We start from the raw sequence: 21,559 nt of genomic DNA, 5'->3' as shown, positions 1-21,559 counted from the left end.
TATTTAAAAAATTAACTCAAAACAAATCAATGTGTGAAATGTAAGTGCTACACCCGTCAAAAATAAAAACAAAAACCGTGTAGGAGGTGTAGCTCAAGTGGTATAGTGACTGCCTAGCAAGTGCGAAGTCTAGACTTTCAAACCCCAATACCGCAAAAAAAAAAACCAAAAACGTTTAGAACAAAACATAAGGGTAAATCTTCATTACCTTGAATTTAGCAATGGATTGCAAAAAAACAAACAATAAAAGAAAAATAGTAATGGCTAATAAGTACAGTAATAACTTGTATTTTATCAAGATTAATAACATTTGTATATCAAAGGATATCAAAGTAAGTAGGAGAAAATACTTGGGAACCGTACATGTGGTGTGGTTTCACATCCAGAATATACAAGAACTGTACGACTCATCAACAAAAGACAATCTAATTTTTAAATGGGCAGAGGACTTGAAGTTGTCTTAGAGAAGATGTACGAATGACCACTAAGCAGAGGGAAAGACACTCAGTGTCACTGGCCATGATGGAATTGCAAACCAAAGTGACAGTGAGCTCTCCTGCACACCACAGCGTTTGTGTAGCAGTTTTTAACAAAAGTTCCTAACGAGCCTGGGAGGGTGTGGAGAATCGGCCTCTGTGCTTCACTTGGGGAACAGAAAACGCTGCAGGTGCTGTGGGAAACACTTAGGCAGTGCCTAGCAGAGCCTCAGAGTGATCTGTGCCCAGCACCCCGCTGCTGGGTACAAACTCAGTAACAAGTGACCCTTGCAGTCCAGTGTCACTGCAGCCTCGTTCACGACATGCAATCTGTGCAACAGTCCCGTGTCCATCAACAGATGAATATGTGGATAAACCTGGCGCATCAATACACTGGAAAGGCAAGCAACCACAGAAAATAAAGTCCCCTGCATGCCACAGCGCAGGTAAGCCTGAAATATTTTTAAGAAAGAAACCAATTGGCACGTGTTTGCATAATTTCATTTTCATGCAATGCCTAGAATAGGCAAATTCATAGAGACAGGAAGTAGCTTAGAGGTTTGCAGAGACTGGGGGTCATGAGTAGTTTGAGTTTTAGTTCAGGTGAAGAGTAGTAGTACTACAGGTGAATGAAGCTAGTGATATTTCTTTGTATACTTCAAATAATAATAGCACTTTTGTTATAAATATTTTACAACAATTCTTAAAGTCCTTAGGGAAGATTTATAAAACATCCACTCTGGTCAGATAATCTTAATACCAATTTGCAGACCCCTCAGGACATTTTGGGCAAAGAGATCCAAGGATTTAGAGACAAGAGACTGACTTGCCAAGAGCTCATGGTGCCCCTAAAGCCAGCACCCTCTCCCTTAAGTCTCAAGAGACTTCCCTTTGAAACCTCAGGAGCAGGTGAGTCTTCTTGAGTCTGCTCAACCCTGGGTCCACAGTTCTCCCGACTCCAGACCAGAAGTCCGGGGGTCCACTCTCATCCTCTGCTAGACTCGCCCAGCACCGGATGGAGTCAGGCACCCTGGGGAGCCACAGTAAACAGGACCCAGGATGATGGGCCCTGCAGTCTGCAGGTCAGATCCCATCCTTGACCAGGAGTCAGGGCAGCTCACACCAGTTGGAGCCTGGCCACTGACTGCAGGTCTCCTGATGACCTCCAGGGGGCGACGTCAGAGCACACAGGCAACACTCAGCAAAGTAAATCCCTGAGACATGAACTTGGCTTTAACTCAGCAAGGGGAGATGCAGCCTGACTTCCATCCCTTGCTCCAACAGACTCTACTGGGTCCCTCCCACGTGTGTGCCCTGTCCTGCCTGTTCATTCCTGGGCCCTGGGGACTCTGCTCCGCCAGGTATCCCTGTGCAGCCCCCTCCCTCCTGGCATCACCCACGAGGAAAGCAGGGTGACCCCAGAAGAGTCAGTTGGGCAGAGGACAGAGTCCACTCAGAACAGTCAGAGAGGTCACGGACAGAACTGAATCACAGCTCAGCCCACACAGAGAGAGGAAGACTCCCCCCGGACAACTCCCCATGAGGACATGGAGCCGATGGCCACCCAAATTCTCACCAACCACCACAGTCCTCTCTTCCAGGACACACAGGTAATCTGAAGGTACACACCCAGCACCTGGAGCTCCTTCTGAGGCAACTGCTCTTAGGTCTCTGTCCCTAGATCCTCCACCAGACCAGAATGGTGACATGAAGATAGAGGACAGGTCCCCCTCAACAGTCATCATTCAGCTGGCCCCTTTCCTGCCCCCAGAGCCTCATCTGTCACCTTCCTGCTTGGGTCAATTCTACCTTTCCAGTGCTTTAGAGAACACAGGGATGACTGACTGTTCAGGTTACAAAGGAAAACACTCCCCTGGATTTGGGGACCACAGCTCCTCTGTGGAACTCACAGTCCCACAGACAGCATGCAACTGAGTTTCACACTGGTTATTCTCTCAGGAGACAGGAAAATCCACCAGTCTTGCGTCTCAAAAGTGTGCTCTGAGATACTGAAACAGAGCATAGAGGAAAGGAAGAACCAGAGGCGGGACCGAAGCTTACTGGACGCAGGCCCCGCCCCCAGCCCACGTGATTCTGGGAAGAACTCCTGCCCTGGGAGGAGGCTCAGCTCAGAGGGAGGAAGAAGAGCGGAGCTGACACCCTGAGCAGCTGAGGGAGCGGTTCTGAAGTCAAAGCTCTGCTCCACAGAAGACAGTTAGCAGACACCATGGAACCACCCTCAGCCCCTCCTTGCAGAGTGAGCGTCCCCTGGCAGGGGCTCCTGCTCTCAGGTGAGGGGACAATTCCCTGGGAGTGAGTGGGAGGAGGGGATCACAGAGACTGGCTGGGGTATCCTGGGGAGGACAAAACCCTGAGGAGGGAACAAGGACTTCTGTTTGGAGCCTGAGGGGAGAGGACACAAAAGAGGGGCAGAAGACCAGCCACAGGACATTCAGTGAGCTGGAATTGGTGACCAGGGAAGGGAACCTCGGTTCTTCCTTATTCCAAGTTAATCTTCACTGGCCACTGCATTTTGAAAATTGTTACTAACAACTATGGCAGAGTGACTGTCCAAATAAAAACACCCCAGGGGCGTTAACCATGGTTCATAGTCACCAACTTCAGAAATTGGCAGATAAACCCTGTTCATGCAGGGCCCTGGGAACGTGGCTCATTCAGCCCCAGACTGGGCTGCAACAAAGACCAGAGCAGGCCCTGTCCTCACACAGCTCTCCTTCTAGTGGCAGGAGAACCATGCAGCAAGCACACCCAGAAGGTGAGGTCAGGGAGTGACAAGAGCCACAGGGACAGAGCAGGGAGAGGTGAGAAAGTGAAGACCCAGGGTCTCCAGAGGAGGAGGGTCAGCTGAGTGTGAGCAGGGATGTGAATGCAGTGAGGGGTGAGCCATGCAGACATCTGGGAAGAGTGTTCCACACAGAGGAAGTGACAAGGTCAGGGGCAGTGAAGGAATGAGGTCACGCTGCTGACCTCGACCCTTTAGGAGAGGAGAGTACACACACACACACCCACACACACACACACACCCAGGCTAGGGATGCTCAAGACCCAGGCTCCATCTTTCCAAGCATACTTAGGTCTTAATATTGATGGATTTCTCTCTCTTCCCTCCTAGTCTCACTTTTAACCTTCTGGAACCTGCCCACCACTGCCCAACTCACCATTGAATCAGTGCCAGCCAATGCTGTAGAAGGCAGTGATGTTCTTCTACTTGCCCACAATTTGCCAGAGAACCTTCAAGGTTATTACTGGTACAAAGGGGAAAGTGCCATGGACAACCAGCAAATTGCACTGTATGTGATAGCCACTCAAGAAACTAGGCCAGGGTCTGTGTACAGCGGTAGAGAGAAGATATACCCCAATGGATCCCTGCTGTTCCAGAATGTCACCCAAAATGACACGGGATTCTACACCCTACAAACCTTAAATATAAGTCTTCATAAAGAACTTGCATCTGTGCAGCTCCACGTGTACGGTGAGTGATTCTCTGTGACCTCTGGGTGCTGGGTGGGGTTGATTCCACTCCACACATACAAGTCCTCCACGCCTGCACTGTGCCGACCTCCTCCTGCATCGTGTCCCCTAGTTGGGGTTTGAGCATTGAGTGCAGGACACACACAGTGGAGACAAACTTCAATAGATCAGAATTCTCACCTGAATCCACCCTGCAGAGAGGACGGTCTGATGGGTAACTCAGTCTGTCCCAGGCCCTGTCATCAATGTGGCCCTGAAAAGACTCTGTAGGACTCAGGCAGGGTCTGGCTAAGGACCCCCTGGAATCCTCACACACAAACTCAGCCCTGGGAAGTCCCTGCACCAAGCCCCTGTCTCTGACTCCTGACTCCAGGTGACCTGGGGAAACTTGAGGCCAGGGTTGGAATTTGGCCTCCTATTTGGGCTGACGAGAGCCACATCTGGGCAAGGATATTTGGGCATCCCCCTCTCCTGAGACTCGGTGTGACAGCACAGGTGGACAGCTGCCCCAGGCCATTAGCCAAATGTCCTGATGAGCTGTGAGCCTCCACAGGAAGGCCAGTGTCCCAGAGGGGAGGAGATGCTATTGATGTGAGGCTCCTCTAGACCAAGCTCAGTGACTGTGATCATTTCTAGGGTAATTCACAGGCAGTGTGCTAGCCAGATACCATTTGCCATGTGTCCTGTGGAAAGGAAACTGAGGCACAGAAATACAGTTGCTGAATCAGGGTCTCACAGACCATGGGTGACAGATCAGAGGCCCAGGGTGTCTATCTCCAGCCACAGCCTCCCCCTCCTCCCTGGAGGCCGCATTAGGGGTCTGGGCCCAGAGAGGAGCAGGTGGCTCAGGTGCTTTCATCTCAGGCTTCAGCAGCTTGGAGGGAGGAGGAGTCTGGGCTGGGGAAGGAGAGCAGATGGACAATTAGTCAGTTTTTACTCTGGACTAAATCAGCTGTTTCAACAGAATGTCAGGGCCTTTCTGCTCAGGCAGCCGAGACACTCCCTCCCTGGGTGGACTTGCAGTGGTGTTTCCTGGTGCTCTGGCTGTCACTCCCCCTGGAGGGTAAAGGAGAGAACTTTGCTGTCTCACTCCCCACTGTGCCCTGCACCAGCACAGGCTAACATGCAGCCAACTGTCAATTGTTTTGTTATGTAGGAGAGAAGTGGATGGCTAGCTGGCTGGCTGGATGGCTAGAACCTCTGGCTCTGCAGAGACTAGAGCCTGCATGCAGAGTCCTAGAGTTCTGCCCACACTTGCTCCTGTCACTACCAGAGGCTGAGACCCTTGTTCCATCCCTCAGCCACCTGCTCCTAAGGCCACCCCAGGGGCCACATCACATGGTGACCCTGGAATTGGGAAGGTTCTCAGAAATTCACTAGAGGCAGCCTGGAGGCTCTTGGTCCCTGTAACTGCAATGGCTCTCTCTGAAACTTCCTTGTCCCTTCTCTTCCTCATTCCAGGTGGGACTTGTGCCTGCCCCGCTTGCTGCTCCCTTACCTTCCCCAGACTAATGGCTGACTGAGCTGTTCCTTCCTGCTTAATACCTGAGGCCAGACCCACCATCCTGGGCAATAAATGGGCTCAGAAATAGAAATTAGTCAGAGCAGCTGCCTATGTGAGACTCCATCACCAGCCAGTGTCCTACAAGTTCAAGGAGTCTCCACTGTGTCCTCATCCAGGCCCCCTTTTCCCATGCTGCTGACATATGGAAAAGGCCAAGGCCAAGAGACAGGGTCAAGTAATTCCTTCTTGCTCTGACTCCGTCCTGGTCCCAGTGTGGGACTCGCAATCCTCCAGGGGTTCCTGGGAGCCTCCCCAAGGGGAAGGTGCCTCTGTCAGTGTTGTCTGATGAACTTACTGTGTATCACACACGGGTGTGCCCTAGTGACACCAGTGGCACAAGTTGGGACCTCCCACAAGGTGAGATGTGTCAGTCACTGTCATTTCAATTAGACACTCCCTGATTTGCAGGAATATGATAAATCTCTAGGTGTGATTTCTGGAGTGAAAAGAAAAGGAAGAATGTATTTCACACACCTGTGACAGGCTCCACAGCATTTGGGGACCTGGACTTTCTCTAATTTACTAATATGACATATAGCACTTCTCCAAATTTGAATTTTCCATTTATTTGTCCTTTTATTTACCAATACTTCAGACTTCCCCTCTCACCCTTCTGTCTTCCAGCAAGTCTTACAGCTCTCTCTACACAGAGAGCTGCTGATTTCAATCAACCTTCTATCTTGGATCCTAATGTGATCTGCAGGACTTAGGTCAGACTGAGACGTCTCATGCTCTGTAAAGATATATTTCCTCAGCCAGGTGCTGGTGGCTCATGCCTGTAATCCTAGCTACTTGGGAGGCAGAGATCAGGAGGATCACAGTTTGAGGACAGCTGTGGCAAATAGTTCATGAGACCCTATCTCAAAAAAACCCATCACAAAAAAGGGCTGGTGGGGTGGCTCCAGGTGGAGCCCTGAGTTCAAACCCCAGTGCCAAAAAGAAGGAAGGAAGGAAAGAAGGAAGAAGGAAGGAAGGAAGGAAGGAAGGCTGGCTCCTCACTTATAAGGGAAATTTCATTGAGAAAAAGAAATATTCCTCTCCACTGGCCTTAGATACAGGGTATTAACAACAATTTTCTCATTCAAAAGAAATTTAGCATCACAAATTTCTATCCCAGATCTGTCAAATACACATGGGGCATGAGGTCCTGATTTGCAGCATTTCATTCTCCCCAAGTTTGGCCAGCCAGTTTTGCATTTGCAAACATCCGCCTGCATTGCAGGCAGAGCCTCAGGGCCGTCACCTGCCCTCTGTAGTGGGACCAAAGATCAAGGAGTGAACGTGATCCCTGTTCCCACACCTGTCTGTCCCCTTCACCCTTTTCTAGGTCATTCCTTGGTCTCGTGCTTTACCTTTTAGGGGTTCCTGGCCCATGTCAGTCATATCAAACACCTGAGCAGAATTGTGCAACCTGTGGCCCCAGCCTGATCACAGCCAAATGCTGGGGTTGCTCCTGGTCTGTTTGTATGACTTCTACCCACACACCTGGTCCACATGCCAGGCCATGGGGCCTCCTAGGAGTTTACACACCTGGAAGTCCATCAAGACCCTTCTGTACAACAGCCTTGAAAAACAAGGTCTCAGAGGACACAGTCCAGGCTGAGCAGGGGAGGTCTGTGCAGCTGGAGGGACTCAGAACCCTCAGGTCCCAATGGCAGGCAGGCAGCGGGTCAGTGAGGACCAGGAGATGCCCTATGAGTGGTGTATCTTAGTTCGCACCTGAGAGAGTGTGCTCTTCTCACACACAGCTCAGGTGGCCCCATGTTCTCTGAGCACCCAGGTCCTCAGACATCAACAAGAAACCACCAGGTTCTTTAAGGACTCAGGTTGGCTGGGAAGTGAGAGAGACTAATTCTGATAGAAAAAGGGCTTTTGAGGCATCACAGGTACCACACAGGGCAATCTTCTTTCTGTTATCTGCACAGCGGAGTTACCCAAACCCTTCATCACAAGCAACAACTCCAGCCCCTTGGAGGGTGAGGACTCTGTAGCATTAATGTGTGAGCCTGAGACTCAGGACACAACCTACCTGTGGTGGATAAATGGTCACAGCCTTCTAGAGAGTGACAGGCTGAAGCTGTCTGAGAGCAACAGGACGCTCACTTTACTCAATGTCACAAGGAATGACACAGGACCTTTCGAGTGTGGAACCTGGAATCCAGTGAGTGCCAATCGAAGTGACCCTGTCACCCTGAATGTTCTCTGTGAGTAACTGTATTTCTCTATGGCCCTGACTGCCAGCCCCAATACACAGGGCCATAGGCCCAGCCACTCAGTCCCTCTCAGGGCCAAGTACACAGTCCCTCACCCCTGGGCACCCAGGTCAGACATGCTGACTTGCCCCAGGCCCATCCAGACAGCCCAGCCTTGAGGAAAGGAAGGTGGGAATAGCTGCTCCTGGCTGGAGAGGCTTGGGTTACTTCTGTGACAGACAAAGCATGTCTGAGACCCAGGCTCAGTGAACAGAGCGGGAGGCGGTAGAGCTGAGACATTTTAATCTGTGTATTTTGCTGGGATGAATCCCAGGGCCTCGTGCGTGCTGGTTAAGTGCCCTATCACTGAGCTGTATTCCCAGCTCTGATTGAGACTTTTTAAAAACAAGGTTGGTGACATGGCTCAGAGAGATGTTGTCGCCTTCTGCAGATCAGCAGCTTCTTTTTCCCTCTGATGACATCACATGTGGCTTTATTCTGTTTGCTCCAGATGGCCCGGACTCCCCCATCATATCCCCCTCAGACTCATATTTCGGTGCAGGGACCAACCTCAACCTCTCCTGCCAAGCGGCCTCTAACCCAACAGCACAATATTCTTGGCTTTTCAATGAGTGGCCCCAGTCATCCACACAAGAGCTCTTTATCCCCAACATCACTACAAATAATAGCGGATCCTACACCTGCCTCGTCCACAACTCTGCCACTGGCGTCAATAGGACCACAGTCAAGAACATTACAGTCCTTGGTAAGTGGATCCCTGGAACAGTAGCACCAAGCCCTGGAGTGGAGTCTTTTGGTTTTGTGCAAAGAGCAAGAAGAAGCTCACCCCAGCCTGTGTCCACAGTCATTAGCAAATCCCAGGCCTCCCCTGAGCCTCCAGCTCCATCCTTGAGCCTTTCTCCTTTCCCTGCTTCTCTCGTTTCTCATGGCAGATCTGGGGTCCTTCCTGGACTATGGAGAGGTAGTTCTTCCAACCCCACAAAGCCCCAGATTACGAAAGGGCTTCTCAGGGAGAGAGAGGAAGGGACCTTAAGGTCAGGTAGCTTCTCTGTGTTACTAACCCGTTCTGTCATCTCGCTGTTGTCATTTACCTCCTTTATCTCTACGAGGAGCACAATTTGAAGCACGCTCATACTGCTTTTCCTCAAATGTAAGGAGGAAACCCCTCAGATAGAACTCTGCTCCTGCCTCTGCCTCTCGCCCACTTGGTGACGGGCTCTGCTCTTGAGTCCCTCTCGAGTGGGAGGAGTCGGCTGGAGAATGTACCTGAGAGCCCTGTTGTGAATCTGGCAAAATTGTGAAGCCAACCAGTGCTAGAGCCTCCATGGGTCAGGTGCGGGGAAATGAGAAAAGAGCCAGCCTTGGCCATGTCTCTTGAGCTGTGTCCTGGCTCTGAAAGTCCAGCTGTATAAGAATGTAGACCTGTGATGCACCATGGAGAACCATGAGTGACAGCCACTTGGGGAACAGGAAGCTTTATGGTGGAGTCCCTGCGACAGGAGAAAGGGTAGTGCTGGAGTGTATGTTTTCAGGGAGGGTAATAGTGCTGGCCTTTTGTCAATACTGTGACCATTCACTTCTACAGATTTCCTTCATTGTGATATTTCATCTACAGGCCAGGAAATAAAAGTCCTCTTCAAACAGAAATTATTTAGTTTGGAATTTCTCCAGATGTTAAGGTCATGAAGACTAGCTAGGCCATCTTAATTTCCTGACAAAGGATTTAATGAAAAGGGAACACCTTCCCTGCTACTTTATTATGGAGGATTCTTGGTTTTTTAATAGTCACAGAAATCACTAGCAAAGAGTTGCACAAAAGTCAATGGAAAATTTTCTGATGAGGAGGTATTGGCACTTGGCACATGTAGGCTAAGAAGAGGCTCCTGCTGTGGAATCTGCAGACACAGACGGGGTCCAGTCAGGAGTCACCCTGTGTGATCTAGGGTCAACAGTAGTTACGAATCATTTCCTGAATCATACCACCTCTGCAGAGAATCAGGCCAACTCCTGTGGTTCCTCCACCTTCCATTGTGGGACCAAGGGCTGGCTAAGACCTCTGAGTTAAGACTACTCTCTCTCATTTGGCCCTCCTCTCTGTTTGTCTTCAGAGTTGGTGACAAAGCCTTCCATCAACACCACCACCAACACCACAGTCACAGAGCAGGGATCCGTGGTCCTGATCTGTGTGTCATATGACACTGGAATCTCCATTCGGTGGATCTTCAATAACCAGAGTCTGCGGCTCACGGAGAGGATGACACTGTCCGAGGGCAACAGCACCCTCAGCATAGACCCTGTCAGGAGAGAGGACGATGGGGAGTACCAGTGTGAGGTCTACAACATGGTCAGTTCCAGAAGGAGTGACTCCATCAGGCTGGCTGTGATCTGTGAGTGGTCCATCCTGTCCTCCTATATATTACTGGGGGATTTCTTTTCTAATGGTGTTCAAAATGGATAAAAGCCACAGGGAAAAGAATGTCAATTAAGAGACCAATATACAGCTAAGAATGGTGGCACAGGCCTGAAATACTTGGAAGCTACTTGGAAGGAGGAGGCAGGAGGATTGTGGTTTGAGGTCACCCCAGGCAAAATGACCGAGACCCTATCTCAAATAAATGAATAAATGGATTTCAAAAAATAGACTGGGGGTGTGGCTCAAGAATTAGAGCACTTGCCTAGCAAGCATGAGGCCCCAGTTCAAGCCCCAGTGCACACACACACACACACACACACACACACACTACACCACACCACACCACACTAATAAAGCCAGATATAGTGGTACATCCCTATAATCTCAGCATTCAAAAGGCTGAGGTAGGAGGATCATGAGTTCAAGGTCAGGCTGGGGTTCACAGTGAATTCCATGGATATGCAGGGCTGACTGTATTGAGTTTTTTCTATTCTCAGTAGTCTGGCTGGCATTTACTGTGTAACTTTGCGCAAGATTCTTTTTGTTTTTCTCTTAACATTTGGTTTTTGGTATGAGGTTAAAATATGTATAACATAAGATTTGCCAAAATGGTCTAAAGTATACATTCTTTAGTGGCACCAAGTAGAGTCACATTGTTGTTTAACCATCACCACCATCCAGTTCTAAAACCTTTTATCTTACCACACTAAACCTTTATCCCCCATTAATCATTAACTCCTGTTCCACCCCCACCAGCCCCTTGTAACCTCCATTCTCCTTTCTGTCTCTATGAATTTCACCTTTAGACCTCTCAGATACATGGAATCATGTGGCATTTGTCCCTTTGGTCTGGTTTACTTCATTTAGCATAACATCTTCCAGGTTCATCCAGGTTGTAGCATATATGAAATTTTTGTTCCTTTACTTTTTACTCTTTAAGACAATAATATTCTATTGTATGACTGTCATTTTGCTATTCATTCATTCACTCATCAATGGATTTTTGGGTTGTTTCTGCCTTTTGGCTATTGTGAATAAGCCTGCTATGAAGATATGCAAATATCCATTCAAATCTTTCTTTGCTTTCTTCTGGGTACATACCTAGAATTATCGGGTCAAACTGACAGTTCTTGTTTAGTTTTTTGAGGAACTGCTATGCCGTGTTTCACAGTGGCTATCCCATTTTACAGTCCCACTTCGCAATGTGTAAGAATTCCAATTTCAGCTGTGCGCATATTTCATGCCTGTAATCCTAGCTACTCAGGGGGCAGAGATCAGGAGGATCTCAGTTCAAAGCCAGCCCTGGGCAAATAGTTCAAGAGACCCTATTTTGAAAATACCCAACATAAAAAAGGGCTGATGGAGTGGCTCCAGTGGTAGAGTGCCTGCCTAGCAAGCCTGAGGCCCTGAGTTCAAACCCTAGCACTGCCAAATGAGTTCCAATTTCTCTACATCCTCAAAAGCACTTGTTTTCTGGTTTTTGTTGTTTTGTGATAGCCACCATTATGGATGTGAAGTGGAGTTTCACTGTAGTTTGATTTGCATTTCCCTTACGGTTAGTGATGTCCATTGTCTTGTCACTGTGCTTATTACCATTTGTATACCTTTTTTTTCTTTTTGTTTTAGGCAATACTGGGGTTTGAACTCAGGGTCTCACTCTTGCTACATCAGCACTCTATCACTTGAGCCAAGTCCCCAGCCCTCTATTTTTATCTTTTTTGGAGAAATGGCTATTCAAGTCCTTTCCTTATTTTTTAATTTGGGTGTTTGCGTTTCTAGTTGTTACTGTTGTTGGGTTGTGGAAGTTCTTTATGTGCTCTGGACATTAACCCCTTATCAAGTACACTATTTGCAAATATTTTTTCCCTCTTCCTCGAATATATTTCCCTGTTTTCCATTCTGGATTTTCTTTTATTTTTATTTATTTGTTTTTTTTTTATGGTACTGGGACTTGATCTCAGAGCCTTCACCTTGAGCCACTCCACCGGCCCATTTTTGTGAAGGATTTTTCGAGATTGGGTCTCGCTATTTGCCTGGGCTGGCTTTGAACTGTGATCCTGTTGATCTCTGCCTCCTGAGTAGCTAGGATTACAGGTGTGAGCCACCAGCACCTGGCTCTAAACTTTCTTGATAATGTCCTTCATATGTTATTATTAATTGTTTTAAATTAACATCATAATTACTATCTGCATTTTGGAGATACAATATGATATTTTGATATCTGTATACACTGTGGAATGATTAACCAAGCCAATTAACATATTCGTTATCTCTCTTATCTACCATTTTTATAGTAATACACTTGAAATTTACTGTTATTTTTGCCCTCTTTTTTTTTTTTTTTTTTTTTTTTTTTTAGTGGCATTGGAGTTTGAACTCAGGGCCTCACGCTTGCTAAGCAGACGCTCTACCATTTGAGCCACTCTGTCAGCCATACTCTGTTATTTTTGACATATACATTCATCGACTATAACCATCCTGCTGCAATAGATCTCAAAACTTTATTCCTAGCTGGGCATCGGTGGCTCACTCCTGTATCCTAGCTACTTGGGAGACTGAGATTGGGAGGATCCAGGTTCAAGGCCAACCCTGGGCAAATAGTTCTCCAGACCCCCATCTCCAAAATAACCAGAGCAAAATGGACTGGAGGTGTGGCTCAAGCAGTAGAGCGCCTGCTTTGCCAGCACAAAGACCTGAGTTCAAACTCCAGTCTGACACACACACACAAAAAAACCTTATTCCTCTTGTTTGTTTGAAACTTTGTACCCTGACCAACTCCCCTTTCTCTCCCTCTCCCACAGTCAGCACTCTGTCTCTAGCAACCATCGTGTACTTCTGTAAATTCAGCTTTTTAGATTCTACATGTAAGTGTGATCATGCAGTATTTCTCTTCCTATTCCTGGTTCATTTCACTTAGCATAATATCCTCCAGGTTCGCCCACACGGTCACAATTTCCTTCTTTTTTAAGGATGAACATCTGACTTCTATTGTGCATGCATCCCACCTTTTTACCATTCATCCATTGATGGACACTTAGTTTCCATACTGGCTACAGTGAATAAGGCTGCAACCAACATGGTAATCTAGTTATCTCTAACAGATTATTTCAATCCTGGATATATCCAGGAGTGGAATTACTGGATGAGGTGGTTGATAATGTTTTTAATTTTCATAAGGTCCAACTTATCTGTTTTGTTGTTGTTGCCTGTGCTTTTGGTATCATAGCCAAGAAATCATTGCCAAACCTAAAGAAGCCCTATGTTTTCCTCTAAAAGTTTTATAGTGTAGCTCCTACATTTAGGTCTTTGAGCCACTTCTGGTTAATCCTTGTATATGTTAAGTAAAAGTTCGGCTTTATTCTTTTGCGTCAATATCCAATTTTCCCAACATGGTTTGCAGAAGACTATCCTTTCCCCTGCTGAACAGTCTTAGCACCCTTGTTGAAAATCATTTGGCCACGGGGGTGCAAACAGGTAAGAAGGAATAATGTTCTGCAGGACAGCAGGGTACCTGGGCTTGACAACAATTAGTTCTATATTTCAAAATAGCTAATTGGGCTGGTGATGTGGCTTAGGCAGTAGTGTGCCTGCCTAGAAAGCTCAAGACCCTAAGTTGAAATCCCAGTACCACCACACACAAAAAAAGCTAGCAGAGATGATTTTGAATTTTTCCAACACAAAGAAATGATAAATGAAGTGATGGATATGGCCAACTGACCTTGTCTGATTGTTATACATTATAATAATAGTATGAATTAAAACATCATACTATACCCATTTAAACACATGCATTTATTATGTATCAATTACACTTTTTAAATTTAAGTCATTTACTGGGGGCTGGGTGAAGTGGCTTTAAGTGGTAGAGCTTCTGCCTGGAAGTGTGAAGCCCTGATTCCAAACCCTACTACTACCAAAGAATCCTTATTATTCTGAAGAATTGATAGTAAAGTCTCCAGTTTCACTTCTGGTTTTAGTAATTTGAATCATCTCTTTTTCTCAGCTAATCTAGTAGAAAGTTGTCAATGCAGTTAATTTATTTTGAACAACCAATTTTTTGTTTCATTGATTTTCTTTACTGTTTTATTTATCTTCCCTGTAATCTCTGTTTCCCTCCTTCTGCTAGCTTTGGATCATTTGGTTTTTTTTCCATATCTTTAAGTTGTAAAGATAGATTGTTGGATTTGAGTTCTTTTTTTTCAGGAAAGGGGGTAATTGGGGTTGGAACTCAGGGTCTATACCTTGAGCCACAACACAAGTCCTTTTGTGTGTGTTAGGTATTGTTGAGATAGGGTCTCATGAACTATTTGCCCTAGCTGGCTTTGAACCGTAATCCTCCTGACCTCTGCCTCATGAGTAGCTAGGATTATAGGCATGAGCTACTGGTGCCCAGCAAGTTCTTCTTTTTTAAAATATAACCATTTACACTTACAAGTTACTTGTCCAAGATTCTTAACTTTGAGCCTCACATTCCTCAACTGAAAATTACAATGAGAATACTTGCTTCATGGTATTGTTTTAAAGATTTTAATGTAACACTCAATTTATACTTTAACAAAATGCTGAAGGAAATATTTCATAAATGTTAGCTGCTGTTATTACCATTATCAGCCTGGAAGTCAGGTAGCCAGATCACCTATTGGCCATATAAATTTAAGTGTTTAAATCTCAGATTTTTCATCTGTAAGATGGAAAAATGTCCACCTGACAGGGTTGTTGTATAGACCAAATATGATACATGTCACACATAGAAAGGACTTAGCATAGGACCTGGCACAGAGTAAGTACTCCATAATAGTAGCCACCATTAGCATTAATCACCAGCCTTGAGTTGACTGGTAAAGGCTAGGCCCTCATTGGTTGCAGCTAAAATAAAGAAGAAATCAATGCAAAAGGTGTGTAAATGGGGGAGGGGAAAAGAGGAAGAATTGTACAAAAGATAAAACCACTGGGACGTGGTATTAACTAAAGGTGGGAGAGGAAAAATGCAGTTAAGTGCAAACTTTCAAGCCTGGTGGTTCAGTTTTCATCTGAGATGAAGCCACGATGGCATTAGGCATGCAAGATATTAATTGGGGAAAACGCCTGTGAGGAAAAGTAGGACAGAAGTGGAAGAAGCCTGGGAGAGCCCTGAGGCCACAGTGCAGATCCAAACCTTGTGAAGGCAAAAGAGAGGGAAAGAAGGTTTAGGTTGCAGTGCAGTTCTAAGAGTTTCTGCAATGTTGGTGGTGAGTTCTTGAGCCAAGCTCACTGATCAGAAGAAAACATGTCTTCCAGAACTGGGCTTGCTTTCATACCTGCTGGGAGTAAAGGGAATTGTGGTTTCTATGCAAAGGAGGTATTGAATTTAGAGTGCACTAGCCTGGGCCTTCTGTCAAGTCCTTGCCACAGGAGACCCGAAAGGCACATATATTCATGGCTGTCAGAACTGGGATGCTGAGAAAAGGATGAAACCATGAAAAAACAGGAAATTATAACACAAAAATAGCAATCATCTTTTCTCACATTTCCAAAGCCTGCAAATGACTACATAAAGGCCAGAATGGAATTGAGGCAAACACAGAGAATGAGGGAAAAATTGTGAGGATACACTCTGCTGGTCACCTCACACCTCATCTCACCTAATCAGCCTTCCCACAGAAAATACGTTCCTTAAAGAAGCTAGTACAAACTACTTCATGCTGAGAGTTGTTTCCCAGGGCCTCCTCACTAAAAAATAAATAAATAAATACGTTCACCTTCATTTCTTCTCTTTTCTTTCCATGACAGATGACCCAACAACAGCAAGTTCTGGCCTCTCAGCTGGGGCCATTGCTGGCATTGTGGTTGGAGTTGTGGCCGGGGTGGCTCTGATAGTGGCCCTGGCACATTTCCTGTTTTTCAGGAAAACTAGCGGGTATGATGGCCTTTCCTCTTCTTCTGTTTTCTCCAATGCTAACTGGCATGCTCGGGAGAGGGAAAGGACTTCCTAACCTCCATTTCTGGACTGGATCTCCTCCTTCCTTTTCCTAAACTCCTGCTTCTCAGCACTAATTCCTCTGGGTCTTCAGGCTCCCTGCCTTCGTGCTCCCAGTACCCCAGTACCTCACTGTGTCTTGGACATGGTTATTCCACACCCATCTATTTTAGAGCAACAATGCAATTATGCTTCTCTGTCCCCCAGTCAGGAAGCCAAGGTTTAAGAAGGAAAACAAATGAGAAAAATGAAAAGAGCAGTAAGAGAAAGCTGTTGACCACAGCAGCAGGAGGGAGGGAGGGACAGGGCAGGAAGAGAAGCTACAAAAAAAAGAAACATCAAAGTCCTTTTAGACAATAAATAAAATGAAGAGGGAAAAAAACAAAATCTTCCTGTGGAATACATCGAAGTGTTAAGGTGCAGAAGCAGTCAAAAAGAAGACACCTGTAGGGATGGAGATGTAGCACAGTGATAGAGTGCTTGCCCAGGCTGGATCCCCTACACTAGAGGAAAAATATAAACCAAACAAGGACATCCACCTAACAGAAAAGGAGCAAACACTAGAAGGGATCACGATGAGAATGAAGAATTAGGTACTGAGAGGAAAGGCATGAATGAACATCAAGGACATCAAGGAGTGCTGAGGCATTTTGCTGACAGTGTCCTTCCTGACTCAGGGATCAAAGGTCCTGTGCTTGGGAATAGCAGTCACAGTGTCTGATATTTATTTAGGGCAAGCAACCAGCGCGATCTCACAGAGCACAAACCCTCAGCCTCCAACCACAGTAAGTAAAGCCACTCATCCAGTGAGAAAGGGTATGTTCCACCATGTGCCCTGCCCTGGCAGCGAATCCTGGATTCATAAACCACTCCCTCCTGATTTCTTACAGAGGGGATCTCCACTTCCTAAACCAAAGTGGGCATGGGTCCTTGCACCCTTCCTAGCCACAGAAGAGTCCCCTGAGACAGCCTCATTCCACCTAGGCTAGGCAGGCCTGAGTGAACCACCAGGAGCCGTTTCCTCATCCTTACTCCTCCCCTCCTGCCTGTTATGGCCGTGGGCATTCTCCCTTGGTGAGACCTTCCTTGTCTTTTGGGTGCTCTGGGCGCTGTGGGCCTCAATGCCCCTATTGCCATTCATTAGAGCATGTTGCTGAAAAAAACATCTGCTCAAGAAATCAAGGCCTTGTGAACTAGTAGAAACCTTCAGAGGTGGACTGAGGTCTCTGGTGGCTCTATCCCTGCCTCTCCTTGGTACCAATGTGCTGGGTCTGGACTGCAAATTCAGAGGGAAGCAAATTCCTTACGTGATCATGGGCCTCCTTCCCCAACCACCACTACCTGCTACCTCCTTGAGCTAGATATCACAAGGCCTTAAATCAGCTTTGCATTTCCATGGGTTGGTGACAACTCTTCTTTTGCTTCTCCAGGTCTGGGCACTTCTGACAACTCTCCTAACAAGGTAAGCACAGCCGATTTCACTGGCTCATTTTGTCATGGAAAAGTCTCTAGAGAGAATGGATTATACTTGAAGACACAAATGTGAGGTCAAGTTCTCACATTGGATCTGAGTTCTCCAATGTAGCAACAAGCAACATGTAGTCACTCCCATGAGTCTACCCTCATAGCAAGAATGTATAAGTTCAGATTGTCCCCATCCCATGCTTAAATCCTAGCTGAGACTCTTTGTAATGTGGCAATTTTTTTTTTTTTGGTGGCACTGGGGTTTGAACTCAGGCTCTCACACTTGCTAGGCAAGCATTCTACCACTTGAGCCACTCTGCCAGCCCTGTAACATAACCTCTTTATCCTCTTTTATCACCTATAAAATGGACATTCTGCTTACTTCAAAAAGAGGTTGAAGGGAATTAAATGAGTAGCATACTTAAAGTACCCAGTACAGTGCCTAAAACAAAGAGGGCAGGACACATTCTCCTTAGGCTACTTCAATCTGACTCTGCTTACCTTCAAAGGTCAATTTGCTGGGGTTTTCTTTTATTTTATTAAAAAGTTACTTTACAAAATTTTTCCCATCTTAACCTTTCAACAGAGTTGGTGGAGTGGCTCAAGTGGTTAGCAAGTATGAGCCTAGCAAGTGTGAGCCCCTGAGTTCAAGCCTCAGTGCCACCAACAAAAATGGGGCGGGGAGCGGGGGAAGAAAACCAATTAACTTTTCAATAGAGTATACATATATACTAAAAGTGCTTAAATAATTAGGTATGCTTTCACAACGTGTGTGAACTTTCACAAGTTGATCACACTCATAAGGAGTACCCAAATCAAGATTACATGAGTTGGGTGTGGTGGTACACACCTGTAATCCCACCACTTGGGAGGCAGAGGCAGGAGGACCATGAGGTCAGCCTGGGCTATGTAGCAAGACCCTGTGTCAAAAAAAAAAGAACTCTTCTAGTCACTTCTTTATGAATATCCTTATGTGCATCTGACTTTTTTCATTCAGTGTTGTTCTGTGGGATTCATACACTGTCATATATAGTTGTGGTTTGTTTATTCTCATTGCTGTATTATTGTATTCCATGATAACAGCACCATAGTCTGTCTCTTCTCGTGACCATTTATCAGGATGTCAACACTCTGAGAATGAGTAACAAAACATCCTTTTCCAAAGCTATGTGTTTTTTTTTTATCACAGAAAACATTTATTTTATACTTATTGAAACAGTGCTTTTAAAGTTAAACAGATTTTTATCACACCTATCTTGTGCAGACTAAAGAATGTATGAAACAAATTGGTTAAGTTCATATAACTTCATACTCTTCTGAATCACTTTTCAAATCACAGTCAAGGATGTCTGCATTTTCCCATACATGGCCCTCGGTGTCAAGAGAACTGGTGATGCAGCATTTCTTGAAAGAGTGCTCCAACCCTGCCTTCTGTCTAATGGCAGTGGGAAGCTTTGGATAAAACGCTGCTTGATGTCTTAATGACAATCCTGCTCAACACATGAATCGGTCACACCAGACAAAGCTATGTGTTTCAAAGGACTGGCAGCACAGTGATGCTGGATCACACCAGCCAAGGAGAGGTCTGCCCTTGATACTGATTTAACTGATCACGCTCTGACTTTTTAGGTGGATGAAGTTTCATATTCTTCCCTGATCTTCAATACCCGGGAACCCAAACAACCAATTCCAGCCTTGTCAGTCTCAACAGCTGCAGAAACAGTTTATTTAGAAGTGAAAAGGAAATAATGCAACCTGCCCTGCTTGCTGCATTATGGTGTATTCGAAGTCTCTCATCCCCACCCCTACTGGGAGATAATCTTTACCCTCAGAGGAAAGGTGAAGGAGATCCGCCACCCTCCACCTGCCCAATGGGACACCTCCAGGCTGCAGCCCTTCCCTTCAATGTCAATATATAAAAAGGTGCATTCGGAGTAACGGAGCTGACTTTTGGACAGTTACCAGAAGCTACCTGCTCTCCCTCTCTCCCAACCTAGACTGGTTTTGAATTTACCTATTCAGGGCATACTCATTCCTTACCTCCCTCCCATGTCCTATCAAAGTCTATAACTTGAGCTGGGCACCGCTGGCTCACACCTGTAATCCTAGCTACTCAGGAGGCAGAGATTAGGAAGTATTTGCCCTGGGCAAATACTTCTGGAGACCCTAATTTGAAAAAACCCTTCACAAGAAAGGGGCTGGTGGAGTGGCTCAAGGTATAGGCTCTGAGTTCAAGCCCCAGTACTGTAACAAACAAACAAACAAAAAAACCCTTGAGGGTTATGTCCTTTTCCAGTTACGTGCATGTGCCAGAAAAAAAGAACATAAAAGCAGTAATGGATTTTCCATTCTCTCCAAAGCCCAGTGTGAATCCATCACACACAGGAAAATTAAGTCTATCTAATAGTGCATGGGAAAGTCTACACTGTCAGGTTGCCCACTTGTGGCATCAGGGTATAAGCACCTTACTGCTTGGCCAGAATACAGCCTAAGTCCTTTGGCAAGCCTGTGCCCAGAGAACCCACTGAAGCAACTAGGAAAAGTATTTGCATAGGCAATCCCTAATGCAAAAGTGCATGCTCATCTTTGACATCTGTTATTTATTCTTGGAAGTGACCAGAAAAGGAGAGATTACAGCCTTGAGGGAAGCCAGCTTTTCATAGACACAGTCTGCTGGGAACTTGGGAAAGGATAAGAGAGATACCCTTCATAGATTTCTGTTAAAGAACATTGAGCTGGATGTGGTAACTTACATATGTAGGCAGGAGGATTGTGAACTTAAGGCCAGCCTGAGCTACATAGCAAGAAATACATACACACACACACACACACACTTACACTTGGAGGTATTGGGCTTTTCCACTTTTCTGAGACATTCCACCATTTTAATTTTTGTAACTGCTTGCTTATTCGAAAGGGTTATTTTACTTAGTTTAGCTGTGTGAGCCAATCTGTGTAAGGTGAAAGCCACCAAAATACCCCAGGTCTCCTTGGCCAGGGGCCTCTCAAGGCTTTTTGTCAACAACAGCTCCAAATAGACAATAACAAGAGGCTTTCCTTATCTGTGTCAGAAATGGACCTAACTCAGTTTCTGGGCATCTTGGACCAGTCACCAGCTATCCTGTCCCATGCTGCTGCCTCTGCATTTTCTACCCGTCTGCCCCCGTGGTCTCACTAAACCTTGGCCTCTGCTAGGAGGTCCCTCCCTGCTAGATCCTTGCAGGAAGACAAGTGGAAGTGCTCTAAAGGGAATGCAATAGCTCCTATCGATGGCCTAGAAAGCTGTACTGGTGCTAATGCCCTCAAGAACTGAGTAAGAGTGAAGGCATAAGTGGGGGCTAGCCTAGGCTTTCTGAACAGCCCCTAAAACCTGTCTTTTCTCCAGTGGGTCTATGAGTCCCAGTGTGTCCTAGAATAAAAAAAGGACAAGAGAAGGAATGCCTTCTGCTACAGAGATGGAATGTCTTTGGGGCTGTTAAGCAATGGTTTTATTTGATATTGACTCATGCTATAACCTAACAGGCCTCTTCCAAGAGAATTCTTTGGGAGTTCTCCTACTCAGGTACCTCTTTCAGGGATTTTTATCCCTGACACAGAATGTATATACTTTCCCTCCTCTGTGCTGTGCTCAGTTATTTAATTTTGCCTGGCTAAGGGCACTTGGGAATTATTTGTAAAATTCGCTCTATATTTATAATAAAAAGTACATATCAGACATCATTATGGTGCTTCGTGGCTGATACTGCTTTAGACAACATCTTCTTTACAGGCAGAAGAAAACTTCCATGGGGAGTTAGAGTAAGCATATTCCTAAGTCTACAAGTATCTGATTTAGTGATCAGAGATGTGGTAAACTCATTTGCAGATCAGTTAACAAAGTGAGTATATCTGAGCAATAGGCCACGGTTCCTACCTTCCTGCAAAAGAACTGCTTATCCCCCTCAAGGAGAGAAGACAGATTGAGGAGGAAAAGCTGGCCAC

At 46.0% G+C, this 21,559-nt stretch overlaps 1 protein-coding gene across 5 annotated transcripts; it reads left to right on the top strand.

Moving 5' to 3' along the window:
* The first annotated feature begins 2,440 nt into the window (after nucleotides 1-2,440).
* Nucleotides 2,441-21,298, top strand: Ceacam1 (CEA cell adhesion molecule 1). 5 transcript variants are annotated; one of them, XM_020172112.2, is made up of 9 exons: nucleotides 2,454-2,767; nucleotides 3,610-3,969; nucleotides 7,458-7,736; nucleotides 8,236-8,490; nucleotides 9,854-10,132; nucleotides 15,928-16,054; nucleotides 16,847-16,899; nucleotides 17,545-17,576; nucleotides 19,208-21,298. In XM_020172112.2, the coding sequence occupies exons 1-9, from the start codon at nucleotides 2,704-2,706 to the stop codon at nucleotides 19,325-19,327; spliced, it is 1,569 nt and encodes a 522-aa protein (XP_020027701.1). In that variant the 5' UTR covers nucleotides 2,454-2,703; the 3' UTR covers nucleotides 19,328-21,298. The 5 variants fall into 5 exon arrangements, 4 of the variants coding, with proteins under 4 accessions (XP_020027705.1, XP_020027701.1, XP_073913425.1 ...); XR_012442530.1 differs by lacking the exon at nucleotides 19,208-21,298 and adding an exon at nucleotides 17,005-17,188 and having other exon boundaries at nucleotides 2,457-2,767; nucleotides 17,545-17,560; XM_020172114.2 differs by lacking the exon at nucleotides 16,847-16,899 and having other exon boundaries at nucleotides 2,461-2,767.
* The last annotated feature ends 261 nt before the right edge of the window (nucleotides 21,299-21,559 follow it).

This window comes from Castor canadensis, chromosome 16 (assembly GCF_047511655.1).
Source record: "Castor canadensis chromosome 16, mCasCan1.hap1v2, whole genome shotgun sequence".
NCBI classification, from domain to species: domain Eukaryota; kingdom Metazoa; phylum Chordata; class Mammalia; order Rodentia; family Castoridae; genus Castor; species Castor canadensis.
Note: the sequence above shows the minus strand (reverse complement) of the source record. Positions and strands in the feature narration are given on the sequence as shown.

Coding starts and splice junctions, on each gene's coding strand:
- Ceacam1 (XM_020172112.2), top strand. CDS start 2,704: ATGGAACCACCCTCAGCCCCTCCTTGCAGAGTGAGCGTCCCCTGGCAG. Junction 8,491..9,853: donor CAAGAACATTACAGTCCTTG/GTAAGTGGATCC, acceptor GTTTGTCTTCAG/AGTTGGTGACAAAGCCTTCC. Junction 16,055..16,846: donor TTTTTCAGGAAAACTAGCGG/GTATGATGGCCT, acceptor ATATTTATTTAG/GGCAAGCAACCAGCGCGATC.